Raw genomic sequence first — 16,697 nt, 5'->3', positions numbered from 1 at the left:
CCTCCGGTCGCGGAGAACGAGATCTGCCTCTCCTGCTTCGCTCACGCAAACTCATTTAGTAAATTATTCATCCTACCTGTTATCTATGATGTGTGAAATGGTAATTCCTTACTTATGTGCAGCAAACAGGAATGTCAAAAACATTTGAGAAAAGTAAAATTTGATCTTTTACTAATCTACAGGAAACGGCCAAAAATAATAATAATAAAAAAGAAACCTTTCTAGTGGATGAAAATCGACAGTACAAAGGATCCACAAGAATCCTTGGCCTTCAGGACTCCAGTGTGCTACGTAAAAACATCTGACAAAAACCAAGACGAAACAAGCGAGCTGGTGTTCAATGTAGGAACATGGAAAACAAACAAAAAAACCCCCCAAAACAACAAAACGCAAATACATCTGTGTGCAGTTTCAAAGAGATATGTAGTTAATTTCCCAATAGGTGGGGCGGGTTCAAGAGAAACATTTACCGCACGTCTCAAACGTACACCTCCCCTCATTAAGATGACAGCTTTTAGTCGTAAAAACTGGAGCCATTATTACTAAACGTTGATATTATTCCCTCCTTTAATCTGACAAATATTCTGTGATTCAACTGAAAATCTAATCGATTGGAGGCGAAAATGTAGCAAAAGCTTTCATAAACCTGTTTGCAAATATGCGCCTGGTCTTAATCTAAAGCTTAATGAAAGCATCTTTTGATTCCATTTCAGCTTTCGTCTTTGATTCGTCTGCCACCTGTTGGATCAGAATAAGCTGAAAAGTGTTTCAGCTTTCGAATTTCCTTCCATAAATGCAGAAGTAACAAAGGATGACAAATTATGTAATTGTACAAAGGCACCAGTCAGCAGGAGGTACAAAAAAGTGGCACATTGAAAACAGTCATAAGTACTAGAAATAATGTGGGGAATGACGATGACTGCACTTTTTTTTTGTCCTCCCAAATATGAACGCAACAGTGAACTTTCAGCCACAGGATGCAACGTCCAGAGTGAAACACGGTGGTGGCAGCATCATACTCTGGGGTTACTTTTCTTCAAAGTATTGCCAAGTCAGGATGTAGGGATGCCTACAAACTCCTGTCAAAGAAGGCTGAACGTCTGAATTCAATCAAAAGGTGCATCATCAAGTATAGGAGTTAAAGCTGCAGTATGTAACTTTTATTTAAAAAAATAAAATAAAATGTTTACTTTTTTTTTAAAGTGTCAGTATGAGATAGATAATCTCTGAAAAAAATCCCCCTCCTCTCAATGCAGAATGCAACACTCCCCGTCAGAAACAACCAATCAGAGGCAGGCGGAGTGTCTTAGTGCTGCCAATCACACCAGCTGACGCGCTGCTAAATGTGATAATGTCGGAGATATTTTTTACAGTTACTGAAAAACTGTTTGCCGTCATGATGGCCACGCTAACTAGCCTTAGCATTCATAGCAAGCTCAGCTGTGTTCCCAAACTAACTGTAATTAACAAATATGTAAAAAAAAAAATGTTTTTTTAAAAATTTTTTTAATGAAAGTTACATAGTACAGCTTTAAGGTGTGATCACATTTGTGCAACCAGGTTGTTGCTGCTTTTTCATGTCCACTATGTTCATCCCGAACAAATTTGTTTTTCTGTTCATTTGTCCGGGATATGTCATCGCTTTACATTTCATATATATAACGAATAAACAAATCAGCTACTGATCCAAAAAAAAAAAAAAAAGATGCAAATGCTCCATCTTCTCCACATTTGTTACCAACATAACATATTGCACATCAAGAGGTTATACCGTTGTGGAATGTGTCTCCTGACTTTGTCTTTTTTACCCACAAGCTTCACGTTAGATATTACAGGGAGCCTAGGCAACACACCATCATTTATCAGTCAGCATGAACCCCCCCCCCCCAACATAATAAATATAATAAATTCAATAAATAGTTGGTTTCTTTTCAAACAAAAAAAACTAAAATTCAGCCAATTCCAGGCATCCATTTGATGGGAAAATAATCTGGGTTGCACCAATCAGTTGGCCAGAGATTAGAATCAGGCAATTCTCTGTTAATCAGCTCTAATCTCTGAATAAATGTATTTTCTAGCTTCGAAAACACACCAACCAACCACTCTCATGTCTGTTTTTCAGCTTAATAAAATGGAGATAATTTTACAGTTCTCTCATTTTCTGTGTTAATCAAAACTGCTGTCAATCTGCAGCCCACTTTTTCCTTTTTAAACATCTCCCAAGTCTTGTATCACAAAATTTGATTTGGTCAACAGCGGATCAGAGCTGATCGGTATCGGCACGGAAGCGCCTGATTGGCGCGTCTCTAAAAAGCAGGTGTAGTGTTTAGAGTTTGTGGCTCAGTTAGTGTCGAAGGTTCTGATTGTTGGCTAATATTTTACAGCTTCGGTGGTTTCGGATTAATGCTCAGATATTGCTTCCGGTTGAGATTTCTCTGCAGATCGTACAGTGTTTGTCTCCAGCTTCATCCAGTCGCTTAAAAGTAGCAGAAAAATAGGGAACAGAAATAGCCCCAATGAGAGGAAACATGACTGGGTGGCACATGATGGACCTTACATAATTAAATCTGATATGGTTCAGTTCCTGACCACCGTCTGCAGGAGAACCCCAGGCTACTAGGTTTCCCCGTCTGCAGGCGGCTCCCAGCAGCAACGCCACGGTGCTGAGCGTTTTTGCTTTTCCTTAGTAAAGTGCAGTCCAGATGCAGGTGACTAAAAGACTAAAGGAGAAGGAGAGATGAAACAAAAACGAAACGAAAAAGAAAAACACCCAGAAGAGAATTGGCACACATGTCAGAGAGGTGGGGAGGAGCAGGGAGTGGATGTGGAACGTCTGGGTCTCTTATCCTAAATAAGTAAATAAAAAGTAACTCAGTCTTCTCTCAGTCGCCGACCCGGCACCGGCGTCACTCCCTCGACTGGTAGAAGAGGATGTATCCCGACTCGGAGTTCTTGGAAATGTCCGAGGTAAGTCCGTAGAACTCCTCGATGGCCTGGGCGTCGATTTTCTGCACGACACGGGGAGAAGGTGATCAGAACAGAGAGCGCCCAGACGGACGGACAAAGGCGACGCACCTCCACTATGTCGTCATCGAACAGAAGCCAGAAGCCGTGGCTCTTCACTATGGTGATGTAATGACCTCTGTTGGGGCCGCTGAGGTCACAGAAAAAAAGAAAAAGAAAACGGGACTGAATTTTACAGAAACTGCTGCCGAAACTCCACAAGTGGCTCTAAAAAAAATTATAAATCAACTAATGTTTTAAATACAAATTTGATAACAAATGCTAATTTTACCTGTGTATTTTTTTTCTCCATGTGAAAGAAAAACATTAGTGATATTGCTTTAGATCCTTTTCATTTTAATCTGTTTTGTCATTAAATTAGAAACGATGTACTTTTTAAAGAAATTTCAACATCCAACATAAAGGAAACATATCCATCCTGTGCAAATATATTGTTTTTCTTTCATTTAAAACCTAAAACAGACAGAAGGATATGTACTGTCAATTACCTGAAGTAGATGTTTATCAAAAATTACAAGTTGTCGTTTTGTTTTTAAAAGTCAAGTAACATCTAAGATTTTGACAATCTAAGATGCAGACAGACCCCTTCTCCACAATAACTGCGTTTCCACGGACAATATAAACGTTCAAATTGGAATTCCAAAAGTAATTTTGAATAAAAGAAACATGGCAATTAAAAAAAATATTCTGGGGTTTTCAAAAAAAAAATCTTTTCGCAGGGATGAGGTGGTTTTCCGTCTGTATCGAAATTAGTGTATTCTGCAAAAGTGCAGTGGAAACACTTCTTTCGCACCACAGTCATGTGATCAACAACCTGGCAGAAAAAGGAAGAAGACAACGGGAAGTGGTAGGAGCATGATGGAGCCGCTTGGTTTTTAATGTCGTGAACAAACTTATTCACATGATTTTTATTGCGGTTCTTATTTAATGGAAACACAGCAATTACGAACTTGTGATTTTTTTGACATTAGCGGAATATCGACAGAGTTTTGCGAACATTTTTAATGGAAACGCCTCCTTCAGATGGGCGGACCTCACCTTCCGCAGTGAACCACCACTGCCACCAGGTCGTACATGCGGTCCAGGTTTACCGCGTCTCCAGATGTGTTGAAGAGGCGGAGCTCTAGAGGGAAAACCACCCGATAGGAGAGCTTGGTGTAGCGGTGCAGCTGCTCCATGTACTTGAACCTCTTCAGGTGTAGCGCCAGGATCATAGGAAGCTTCTTCACTCGCATCCTGCAGAGTAACAGGCAGACTTAGAGAGACATCTTAGGCACGGCGCTATGCAAAGGTATTAACACATACAGTTTAAGACCACACACACCCCAAGCATTTTCTTGAGATTTTATGTGATGGAGTAAAAAGATGCTTCCGGAAGTGAGAATGCTTTAAAGTGCGGACTTCACTGACCGTTTCTGTGCTTCTTGCTTGCTGCAGCATGTTTCACAGTAGTATTTGTATTCACTGCACAAAGTCTCTGTGTTACTGAAGTCCCTGGAGGAGACAGCATGCCACCGGAGGCTCTGTTAATCTGAGCTGAAGCTGCTTCTTCAGCTGGGATTCAGTGTGTGATAAACCTAACCTACCTGAGACAGTGTGTTATTGATGTGTTCTGCTCCACGTCCACAGAAAGATCCAGGAAGTCCTCATCTTTGCTGCTGACCTGCAAGACAGCCATAAAACGCCAATGAATCTTTGCCTGATAGACTCAGAGAGGACAGGGTCCCACCATTTAAGACTTTCTAAGACCACTATGAATGAAATTTAAGACTTGAATTGCAACAGAAGAATTTGACTTAGGGGCCCCTCTTGTAGCTAAAAACATCAGCACCTCTAGCATCTTCTGTGTCAGATTTAGTGAAATCTGGGAGAGGGGGACTAGTTTAATTGGTCAACCTAAAAAGATAATCAGTTATAATTGCAGTTTACTAACTTGTATTTGTGAACAAACAGAGGTCAAACTCAAAGACTAAACTCACAGCATCAGATTGTTGCTATGGTAACAAAACAATTTAACTATGAATATTGTTCTTTGAACTTTTACATAGTAAACTTGCCAGCTCTTTAAAATCTTACATATAAATGTTAACCAATTTAAATATTTTAATTTATGTATGCTGAAACCATTAAATCAAATTTAGCAGCATTCATCATCTCAATAAACAAATGCTACATTTATGCATCTGTGGTCTGTGTTAAAATATTAGCATTTATGGGCCCCTGAAGCCCTGGGGTGCCTGATGGGAGCCGCTGACTTAATTTGGATTAAATAAAAGTGCAAATAGTTAATATTCATTTTAATTGTGTTTTTTGAGTTGTTGTTTTTAAGACCAGTTGTGGGTTTAAATATTGTTTCACCGGCGATGTCTTCCCGTAACATATAATTACCCTGTAATATATTTACCTTTCCTGTCTACTTAACATCTTTTAATACAAAAACACGGTGGATCACCGGTGGACCGCCTCGGCGCCCCGACCACCGGGCTTAGCAAGTTTTCTGGGGGAAACCCTGTCTATCCCATGCAAATATGGGACTGTTGTTTTGTTCAGTTTGTCTATGTTGATTTCTGTCTGTCCCTAATAAACTTAAAATATATATAAATAAAATACAATTGATTTTGGTAAATTCAAAACATTTTCAAATAGGTAAGACTGGTACTTGATGACCCTCGTCCAGCCAACTTGGCGGTAAATTTGCACTTATCCATGATCGACAAAAGAAACCAAGCTAGCTAGCAAGAGTACATTAGCAGCTAGTTAGCGTTAGCCTGAAGCGCCTCGAGTCACAGAACGCAATGAAAATGCTGAACTGTTGCCTGATGGGAAGTCCCTCAAAGAAAGAAAAACTACATAGAATATCCAAGATTAAATCATAATGCCTCAACAAAATTCAAGACATAGTTAAGACCAACTTACATTGTTTTAAAGAATCTAAGACGTTTTAAGACCTTAATTTTAGATACATGAATTTAAGGCTTTTTAAGGATGCGTGGAAAAGTGTTTCCATGTTGCCCCTCCTAAATGTGTATTTCACAGAGGAAGTGTTGCCTTAACACAGGGCAGAGTCTTGGGTGTTTACAGGGGTTGCTCAGGGCAACCTGGCCTTCTGCTCGCCCTCAGAACTGTGTAAATAAAGCCTCTATAGATCACACCTCCGAATTTAGGGTGACGCGCGCACACACACACACACACACACACACACAAAACCGTGCAGCATTAGAAACAAATAAAACAAGCTCTGCTCTTACATACTGTTTCACAGTTTAAGCACCGCGTCTCATTGGTCAGTGTGCCTTGGAAGATGTCGTGAACCCATGTGGGCTCCGTTTTGTTCTCCATCTCGGCCTCGGCGGTGACAGCCGTGCCGTTGTTCTTCAGGCGCCCATTCTGCTTCTCCTGCTTCTTCTCCTCCTGCAGGATGTCCGCCACCGTGTTCAGCAGATAGTTGAGGAATTCGTGTGCATCTTGTTGCATGTAGTTGTCGAACAGATCTGCAGGGAGACGAAGGTGGGGAGGGAACAAAGATCGCTTTCAGACAGAAACAAGTGGGTCAAAATGTGTGCAGTTTGATCTTATAATGGAGATTTTTTTTCCTCCCTTATTTTGACCTCATACTGCAAGAACAGTCTGCAAGCCTCTGATGAAACTGGTTGGTTTTTGGGCCCATTTTGGTTTCAGTTTTATTCCAAAAGGGATCAGTGTGTATGTTTGGCAATGTGATATTTATCTGAATAGAAAAATAAAAGGACTATTCTAGGAATGCACTGATGAATATCCGATATTAAAATTGCTGTTGTGGCCGATAGTTGATATAAATATTGGATATATTTCACTACCATTGTGACACTTTTAGGGAAAAAAATGACCAGAAACAGGTGGCAACAAAGTAAAAACAAGAAAAAGGTAAATATTGGTTGTTCATATTAGGACCGTTTTAATAATTGGACTGATATCAAAATGTTGAAAAATGGCCAATATCGATTTTAGAGCTAATTATTCCAAAATATTTAGCTCCAAATTTTTAGAGCTAAAAATTTTGCTCTAAAATTTTTTTAGCTATATGTTGGCAAAGCTGGGCATTTAAATGCAAAACATAATAATGTAAATATGGACAAGAGAATCAGAAGCATTAATGTGAAACAAGGCACATAGAGATATGATGATTTTAAGAAAACATGTAGACAAATGAAAACCTTTTCTCTTTGCTACTTTATCATAAATCCAAACAGAATTTTTTCCAACAGCAGGGAAGAAAAGTGTTTAACAATGTGAGTCACCTATAGATGTAATAATATTAGCGTTAGTACTGCTACTCCTTACTCTACCTCTCTATAAAAAAAACAGTTTCTGACTTCTGAAACTGTAGGCCAAGTAAACAGAGTCAGCAGACTCTGCTGATAATACATACAGCACCTGTACACACTCCTGTTTTCATGCATAATGTGAGAGGTGAAATTGAGAAGTGGAGGAGACAAGCTTAGCAGGGCAAAAAAAAAACAAAAAACCCTCCACAGAGGAGGCAGCTGACCAAAGCTGGGCCCAGACAGAGATCACATTGTTCACTCATACATAAAGGCCTTCCTGAATATGGACAGTAGAGAACAATCAGGTTTTCTGTCAGCCCCGCTCTAAACGACCTTAACACCAACATGCAGATGCCCTTCACCCTAAATATTCAGATTACATTAGAGCTGAAACGGCTGCAAACACACAACACAAACCTGAGCTCTCCACGTATTGCGTTAAGAGAACAGGAAACCTCCGGCTCTATCCAAACCACACAGTGGAGGAGCCTTCATCCGATTGAAAGACTTTGTGTGTTTTAGTCAGCCATGGCACGCTCACCATTCTCCTTTCGTAGCCGGGAGATGAACTTCTTGGGCGGGATGACCCCCACTTTCTTCTTCTGCGTGGCGATGGAGTGGAAAAGGTCAGCCAGACATGTGAGCAGGTTCTCCTTCTTCTTCTGCTGGGCTTTGTAGGAAAGCACGTTCTCCCGGAAAGGCCGGCAGAAGTAGAGGGCCTGCAGCACCGAGTTGCAGTAGCACGTGTTCCCGAACTGGGGAGAAACGGAGGAGCCGAGTCAAAACAAGAACTACGACATCGTCCAGGTGTACTCTTAGCCTGCAACACGTGTATTCATATAAAGTTTAATGTATTTTAATAAGATTTAATGTGATGGACCAACACAAAATACAGCAGAATGTTTTCTTTTCATCATCTAAACATCTAAAAAGTGTGGCATGCATTTGCATTTAGCCACATCTGCCTAAAAACTCCTAAGTAAAGTCCAGATCCACTTATTGACATCTACAGCGAGACAACTTCACAAGACACACTTGGCCTTTATGAAGGAGCGGCAAATAAAGAAATTAGACTATTTTTTTTAAAGAAGGGAAGAATAATAGAGAGGAAGAAACAAAGAAAGGAAAGGAAAGGAAAAAACAACAAAGAAAAGGGAAGAAAAATATACATATAAAGGAAAGAAACAAATAAAGAAACAGACAAATAAAGCAAGGAACAAGGAAAGAAAGAAACCAAGAAATAGAAAGCAGTAAAGCAAGCAAGAAAGAAACAAAAAAAACAACACAAGCAAAGAAAGAAAGCAGGGAAGAAAAAAAATGCTCTGATCAGATGAGAAAATGTAGCTTTCTATCCTTGCTATCACCTTAAAAACACCATTCCCACTCTAAACATGGTGGTGGCAGCATCATGCTGGCGGTCAGAGTTGACAGGAAGATGGAAGGAGCAGAAAGAAAACTTCTTAAGAAGTTCCCCTTCCAGCAACCCTGAACACACAGCTAAAGATAGAAAGGAACGGTTCCAATCGGAGCACATCTGTGGTTAGAATGGCCCAGTCAAAGTCCACAACTGAATGCGATTAAGAATTAGTAGAAATACCCTGAAATTGCTGAACATCTGAACTCGCTTTGGGGGTGAAAGAAGAACAGGTGAAAATTTCTGAATGTGGATGTGAAAAGGTCCCACAGCTGGAGTTACAGTACAAGTGACTGACTGGGGATTGATCAGTGAGAAATATAGATGTTTATTTTGAAAATCATGTTTCGTCTTTCTTCTACTTTATAATTATATACTACTTTGTGTCGGTCCATTACCTTAAATTCCAATAAAAAAAATAAAAAACACAGAAATTCGTGTCTGTAACGGGGCACAATGTGAAAAACAATGAGAGTGATTATTTGCAAGGTCCCGTATTTAGTGGGAAGTGTCGGGAAACGTGTTTGTTTACAGACGTTAAAGATGCAGGACATCCCGTGATTAACAAACAGCTCTGTTACCTTGAACGCCAGCTGTCCAAAAGCAGACGTGACTCACTCCCCTTCGCCGTTTTGTTTTGAAATAAGACCCCGGTATTATTTGGCAAAGAGTGCTGTGAATGCATGAGAGGATTTAGTGAAACTCACGTTGACCAATCCGAAGTAGTGCTCGTTGATCGGGAATTGCTCTGGGCCGATGTCTTTCTCCAGAGCGGAGGCATTGGTGCCCTGAGGGAGCAAAAACATGCTGTCAGGATCGCCAGCATGGCTGGAGGCCTTGAAGTGACAGCATGCTGGTCGACTGCAGTCAGGGTTTCCTCTAGGAACTTTTAAAACCGTGGTAACGGGTTGTTTGCACGAGAGCGGGTTACACAATGCTGCTGATTAAATATTATAATGAGGCAGCCTTCAAAATGTACGTACGTTACGGTCACTCAAATGCAGCAGAGGTTAACATTAGGATTGTTTTCACAGGCTTGAATGCAGCCAATTTAACCTTCCTTAGGTGCCCTTCTTTTCCCTTTTCTCTACTTCGGACTGCGGTCTGTAGTTTAACTTTACTCCTGAAAGCGGCGCAGCGCACAGTAGCCAGCAACACAGCCGGACAGGAGCCGGTGGTGTTGGTCAGGCCTGTCACAATATTCAATAAGTCAATTGATAAATTAAAACCCAATAATTTCCACATTGGCATGATTTATCGTTTATTTCTTTTTTTCTCTCTTTCTACCAAAAACTGGATGATAAAAATCTTCAGTTTGGTGTTTTGGTCTCAACTAGCCCTTATTTTGAAGGACAATTTTGTTTACACAGACTTCAAAGTTAATTTTATTTGTTATTTTGTTTATTTATTTTTATTTCAAATGTCTTCCTGTGTTAAATGTTCATTAGAACCTAAAGAACACATTTCTGAATGTGTTCTTGAATTATTATTATGCCATTACCATAATTTTATTTTTGAAAAATGGTCTCAAAACAACAATATTATTGTTTATTGCAATAACTTCTGGAACAATTTATCGTCCAGCAAAATTTATTGGGACAGGCTTTTCGGTTCGCCATGATCGATTACATGCAGGGGAAACTGCAGATGCACTGATCCGATACTAATATCTGTTTCGGTCCGGATATTGAAATTTTTTTTTCTTAGGTCAGGTATGTGTGACAATGTGTCAGCTCCAAAGGGCAAATCTAGTCAGTCTAATTATATGCTTTATTATTTATTTTACATTAAAAATTTCTAATTTCAAGGAAGGCTTGTTGCAGTTTATTTTTATATGTCTGACCAAGGTAGTCAACTTGTTGCTTTTGAGTTTTATTTTAGATTAGTTGTTAAGCTCCTAATTGCACTGGTTTAACAGATTAAAGGCGTATTGTTTTTACATGTTTGACCCAGCTTGTGTGTGTATTTAAGTATGCTATACTGGGGAAGAGCAACCAAATAAATGTATAATTCAGCACATTTATGTCTATGTTTAAAAGTTAAGTCAATTCAGGGCTGTTTTTCTGTATCAGATTGGCATCAGCCGATACTAAACTGTATCAGGTATCTGTATCGGAAGTGAAAAAAGGCGGCTCGATGCGTTCCTAGAGGATAATAAAGTGTAACAACTAAAAAGGATCCATCATAAAGGCAGAAAAGCACAGTCTTTCAACGCCGAAAACAGATACGCTCTAAACAAGCAGAGTCATGTCAAAAGTGAGGAGGATTTAGCTCCTGGTTGCAGAGACGGAGCACTTATCTCCTGTCACAACCTTTTCTTTTGTAGGAGCTCAAAGCTTTTCCAAATGAACCGCAGCTTTGTTGAGAGAACACAGCGGACAGTTTAGTTTGGGGATGTCTTTGGCTTTTATTGGCCTTCATTTCTTTCTGTCAAAGTTCAGTCTGAATGCCCCATTGTCCGTTTATCCGCCTCCAGAACACGAACGCAGAACGGCAAACTGTCTGCACCCATCATAACAGGAAGGTCTGCTAATGCGTACTTTAACTCTACCTAAAAACCCGGCTAATATATACAGAACATTTATGAGAGATGGAGAAAAGACTGACCCAGGCTCTGTTGTGTGGAATTAAACTCTTACTGACACTTTAGACCAGAATGATTACTGCTTTCAGTTTTACAATTGGTCACAATGAGCACAAGAATGATCTAAAAAGTAAAAAACACTAAAGTTTCAAATTTTCATTGATGTTCTGCCCAAAATGAGACAGGTCCACTCTTGAGCTCAATTATCATGCAGAACATGAACACTGTTTCTGACAACCAGTCACAGCGGACAGTAAACGAAGGACATGAAAGTTTTACAAGTTTAGTTTTGGTTGAAGTGTACAATTGAGTACAATTACATATTATTAGTGGAAAACTTTGCCTATTTATTTTGGGACAGATCCCTTTTCAGTTCCATCTACTAACAGAAAATATGACAGATTATGATGCCTGATCAAACCAAAACATCAGGGTGACCTCCTGTTGATTTAATGGAGTCATATAACCGTATTTCCTTACAGTAGACCATGAGGAGAATATAAAAAATGCTTTTTAAAGCAGGTATGAAAGATTCACATTTTAAAAGGTAGGAACTGATGAAAGTCTTAAGCATCCTGACAAAGCTGGCGCTAATTTGGACCCCAAAAACATCTGTACTAGTCACTAAAAACTGCAAAATGTATAAAATGACCAGCACTTGAACATCTATTAAGATTTATTGATCAACATAAAGAACATGCTTAATCCCATCAGTCCTGCCAATCAAACATAAGCATATTTCCTACACCCCATCAAACTAAATATCTTTTTAAAAATTCGGTCATATATCTCTGAACCACATTACTAACGTATTACAAAATCAGCAGACATTAGGTAGCCTGCCCTGGTGGTCATTTGCTGTAAAAACGAAAATCAATTACATGTACAATACAGAGAGCTTGTAGAACAATCAGTAATGAAGCAGGTCTGGATGAAAACTGGATGCCACTCAGTGAGGATGAAGACATTAGTTCAAAAAACAACATAAAAATATAAAAGCAGCACGTCAAGACATCAACCGCTAAATGAAAGCTTTGGGTAGAAGTGGGTCAGTGACCCAAAGCACGCTGCCAGATTAGCAACAAAGTGTCTTTAAGGACAACAAAATCAGCGTTTTGAAGAGACCACCACAATGACGTCAGTGGAAAAACTGTGGGCAGTTTAAAAAAAAAGAAAAAGTATTTGTGTACAAGCAAGACGGCCAACAAACTAGACTCAGTTACACTGGTTCTGTCAGGAGGAATGGATCAGAACTCCTTCAAACTACTGTTAGAAGCTTTTGGAGGGAAACCCACAACCCTTGACCAAGGTCATACAGTTTAAAGGACCGTTCTACCAAATACTGTGAAAATTATTATTATTATTTTTTTATTATTGTAGAAAGTGATTTGAAAACTCAAGTGGTTTTCTCTCATTATTGTGGCGTTTGTGAAGCAGGCATTATTTGGTAATCCTAGCTGTCCTGTAGTGATTGGTATCATTGGATATAGCACATCAAGACAAAATACGTTTACTGTACATAAACATTTGTTTTTAGTTGTTTTATACCAGCTGCGTCCTTCAGATGCATTTGCTCCAAAACAAATGAATCAAATGGCCGAATTACTTCCACTGTACACCTCTGGTTTTGGAAATGCAAAGATACACATCTGCATTTAGATCAAAGGGTGTTTCATGGCTTTTTGATGTGTCAAATGTTACAATATTCATTCTTTAAACCACGTTTACAGGCATCTTTTTGTCTTCTGTGTAAGTTTGGCTCTGATTTTAAAAAAAAAGAAAGAAAAAAAGAAGATGATGTAAAGGACATTTCTACTGCAATTTTGGTACTCCAAGCCTCCACAGATTAAACCCCGCAATACATGGATCAGTCAAACCTGCACTGGATTATCCTACACAACAAGCACAATGCTCAGAGTCGTACAGGGATAAAGTATAACAGTGCACAAAAGCAGAGCTCAGAGAAGACTAATACTGGCGGGTTTTGACATCAGTGACCCGTCTAAATAAAGCAGGGGCCAGTGGCATTAACACAGGCATTAAGTCTGTTCTTCCCCACTCTTCTCCAGCCATGAACACAACGTTAAACACAGATTAGTGCAGACTCCTGCTCTCTGCTGCAGCTCCACATTATGCAACCAGGACCGAGAAGCTGACAGGGGCTCAGGAGCGGCTTCATTCTCCTGTCAGCCACAGCTGACAGACGTACAAATTACCCCACTCTGTGGGAACACGCCGGTCTGGTGTCCGTGGCCTGTGTGAACAACAAGACCCAGAGGTGTTTAAAGAAGCCCCCCGTGGACACCCCGTGCATCCTCCTGTGAGGAGTCCCGGTCCGGGCGCAGGTGGGAGGCAATCCAGCCACAAACATCCCCGTTCAAAACTGTTGCTGCAAACCAATCAATAACAACGCGGAGGTTTACTCACCATATTACAAATGGAGGCGATGTTTCTGACAGTCATTTAGTTCACAGTGTCCCCCACACCGCCATTTCTATAAAATAAACAGAGCTGGGCGACGCTGAGAAACGAAGTTCATTCGCAGCCGCGGCTGGAGGCCAAACCGCAACCCCGGACGTCGGAGAGCACCATGCAGCCGGGGAAACACCGAGCCGAGGGCCGCGCTCACCGTCCACACGGCTTCATCCTCGCACACATGTTGAAGGAAGCTTAGCTTAAAAACTGACAGCGTCCGGAGGAGAGGAGAAGTTACGGGCTAGCAGCGACCAGAAAATTATCCCACTGCGCGAGGAAGTGATGTAGTCCCGCCCACTAGAGCAAAGCCCCGCTGCTGATTGGTCCAGAGTTACAGGTTTGATTGACGGGACAGCCTGACCATACACAGAGCTGCACGGCGAAGTTTAACTGAGTTGCAACCAATCGCCATCAACTAACTGAAAATATTGATCTAGGGACATGTAGTTTATTTGAGGAAAGCGAATTATGCACCGTTCATACAAAGAAATAATCATAAGAAGAAAAAAAAAAACCCAATGATTAAATAACTAATATAGTCAAAGGGTTTTCATTTCTCATATATAATTAATCAAGTAGAAATGTTTAAAATCTAATACGGGAGGCTTCTTCAGAAACCTCGTACAAAAGTGAATTTCCTCTAGTTTATCCTCTAGTTTTGTCCCTTTATACTGTTTAAATCTAAGCTAATTAAATGTAAATTTATGGTAAAATATGAAATCAAGTGATTGGTATAAAAATGTCATTTTATACCAATCACTTGATATTCTATCTTAATTTTATTAGATTGTATTTTTAGAATTGTTTTCATTTGAGAAATAACAAAAATAATGGCATATAATACTAGTATTAAATTATTTCTATCAACTGCAATGTTAAATATCTTTTTATTATTCTAACTTTGATCATTTTTACTATTATTTTTATTCAGCTATCTTTATCTTAATAGTATATAATTTATACACATTGTTTTTGTTTTTAAAGGTGCTATTTATACAGAAAGTGACTTAAGTTGACATTTATCTACATGTTTGGTATTTATTCACACATTTCTGTAACAACGCAGCACATAAAACATCTGTTTAGCTTCCTGGGAATATTGAATAAACAAAATGGTTAAACATCATAATCAGTAAGATTATCACACATAATTTATAATAATTACTTTCATTGTTGACACAATTGTAACTTTTAAAACTTCCATTTAGCTAATTTTATTTGAATTTCATTAGTTTTCTAATTTTAATCAAGACTAAAGAAGCGTTTTGGAATCCAAAAAAAATTCTACATTAAGATGAAAGCTTTTCACACACTTTTTAAAATAATCTATGGCCTCCTTTCCTGCCTTGTTCTCTTCAACATGCTAGTCACTGGGGATCCTTCTTCAAATGGCAGCAGGCAGGCCTAATCACTAACCACTGAATTTGGAGGTATTCTGCCCTCTGACCACCAATTAGCCGGCCAATAGGAAGAGGGAGGACATTAATGTCCTTTCTGCTGGGCCCTGCAGGAACCCTGGGCCCTCAGGACGCATTCATTCACAAGCAGCTCTGCTTGAGCTTTCGCGACATTCCTCTTGGCAATTATCCCTTTAGCATTTAAATGTTAACCACAAAAGATAGGAGAACAACAAATAATTACAACAGACGCACTTCAAAAGCAACGGGGAATGAGAGAGGAATCAAAGTACTCAAGCCAAAACAAATATGAGGATAATAGAGTTGTCAGTCTGAGCTGAGGAGGATGGGATCAGCTCATTGTTGCTCTGATAACCATGCTGTTATTGAGAAAGTTGCTTATTGATGTGCTGTGTCATGTTTATTTATGAATACCTTAATGGGCAGGGAAATGATGACATGTGAGGGCTCCAGACAGAGATCCTTCCCATGACTTACTTTGTATTTCAGTCCGCTCTGTATTAATATGACTGACTGTGGATGCAGACGCTCCATTCATGACTCATGCGAACTGTTATCACTTGTGTTCCTCCATTTGGTTTCACTGTCGGCATCTAAATAATCAGTTAAACAGGCGAAATAAACTTCTCTACGTCTAATAGTCTTTTTAGGCAATGCTCTTTCAACTTCGTACTTTTTGCCATGATCCCACTCTTATGTGAACATTTATTTTTATTTATTTATCAGAATTGTACTTGATAGAAATCACATTAGAAGTCCTGAGTTGGGTTACCATGCACCTTTTGGACTCTTCTCTAAGGAATGCTTTCCCTGCCCTCTCTAGCTGCTTTGCTGTTGACCGTGTAACTTCACAATTTGACATTTCAAAAATGAAATTGCTTTGGAAAAAAAAATATGTAGTTCATCTGGTGACATGGAAAAAAAAATTGTGGCCAGAATTTTTTTTTAAATTTCATTTAGTCATAATAACTCACGGAAGCGATGTGTTTAATTTGTGTGAACGCCTTAATTATAACAAGTCGTGTCCACAAACTGTTTCTTTCCTCCCATTTCACCAGACGGGATACGTAAAAAAAGCTCTTGCTTTTCAGTCAAATGTTTTGCCGCTATATGAGCTGGTTTTTTGGTCTTATCAAAATTGGTTAATTTTGCAGAACTGCAATGGAAACACTTTTCTCTCATCACACGATTCATGATCAATAAATGAATGTTGCATTGGCGCAAGAAGAAGGCGACAGGCAGTATTTGGAGGATGACGTCGCGGCACAAACTTATTCATGTAAAAAAAATATATATATTTATTTTTAAATATTAGCAGAATATTGAGAAAGTTTTGTTCACATCTGTAATGGAATCGCAACCAGTGTCAGTTCAGGTGGACGGTCTTGTGTTGACAGGTTTACAGTTGTGCTCTCTTTCAGAAACGGAGCTCTTTCTGTTTTCTATTCTATTTCTATTCTATTATTTTCTATAAACAC

The 16,697-nt window shown here is 39.4% G+C and overlaps 1 protein-coding gene across 2 annotated transcripts; it reads right to left on the bottom strand.

Moving 5' to 3' along the window:
- Window positions 1–2,205: 2,205 nt before the first annotated feature.
- On the bottom strand, window positions 2,206–14,115 carry usp46 (ubiquitin specific peptidase 46). 2 transcript variants are annotated; one of them, XM_028028477.1, is made up of 9 exons: window positions 13,754–14,114; window positions 9,450–9,530; window positions 7,870–8,083; window positions 6,277–6,515; window positions 4,611–4,687; window positions 4,435–4,518; window positions 4,063–4,260; window positions 3,076–3,154; window positions 2,206–3,008 (listed from the first exon to the last, which is right to left on the bottom strand). In XM_028028477.1, exons 1-9 carry the CDS (start codon window positions 13,787–13,789, stop codon window positions 2,907–2,909), a joined length of 1,110 nt encoding a protein of 369 aa, XP_027884278.1. In that variant the 5' UTR covers window positions 13,790–14,114; the 3' UTR covers window positions 2,206–2,906. The 2 variants fall into 2 exon arrangements, with proteins under 2 accessions (XP_027884278.1, XP_027884279.1); XM_028028478.1 differs by lacking the exon at window positions 3,076–3,154 and having other exon boundaries at window positions 13,754–14,115.
- Window positions 14,116–16,697: the final 2,582 nt, after the last annotated feature.

This window comes from Xiphophorus couchianus, chromosome 9 (assembly GCF_001444195.1).
Source record: "Xiphophorus couchianus chromosome 9, X_couchianus-1.0, whole genome shotgun sequence".
NCBI lineage: Eukaryota > Metazoa > Chordata > Actinopteri > Cyprinodontiformes > Poeciliidae > Xiphophorus > Xiphophorus couchianus.
This window is presented reverse-complemented; position numbering and strand designations above follow the sequence as displayed.

Coding starts and splice junctions, on each gene's coding strand:
- usp46 (XM_028028477.1), bottom strand. CDS start 13,789: ATGACTGTCAGAAACATCGCCTCCATTTGTAATATG. Junction 4,261..4,434: donor AAGCAAGAAGCACAGAAACG/GTCAGTGAAGTC, acceptor GTTACTCTGCAG/GATGCGAGTGAAGAAGCTTC. Junction 3,155..4,062: donor GTGGTGGTTCACTGCGGAAG/GTGAGGTCCGCC, acceptor CTGTGACCTCAG/CGGCCCCAACAGAGGTCATT.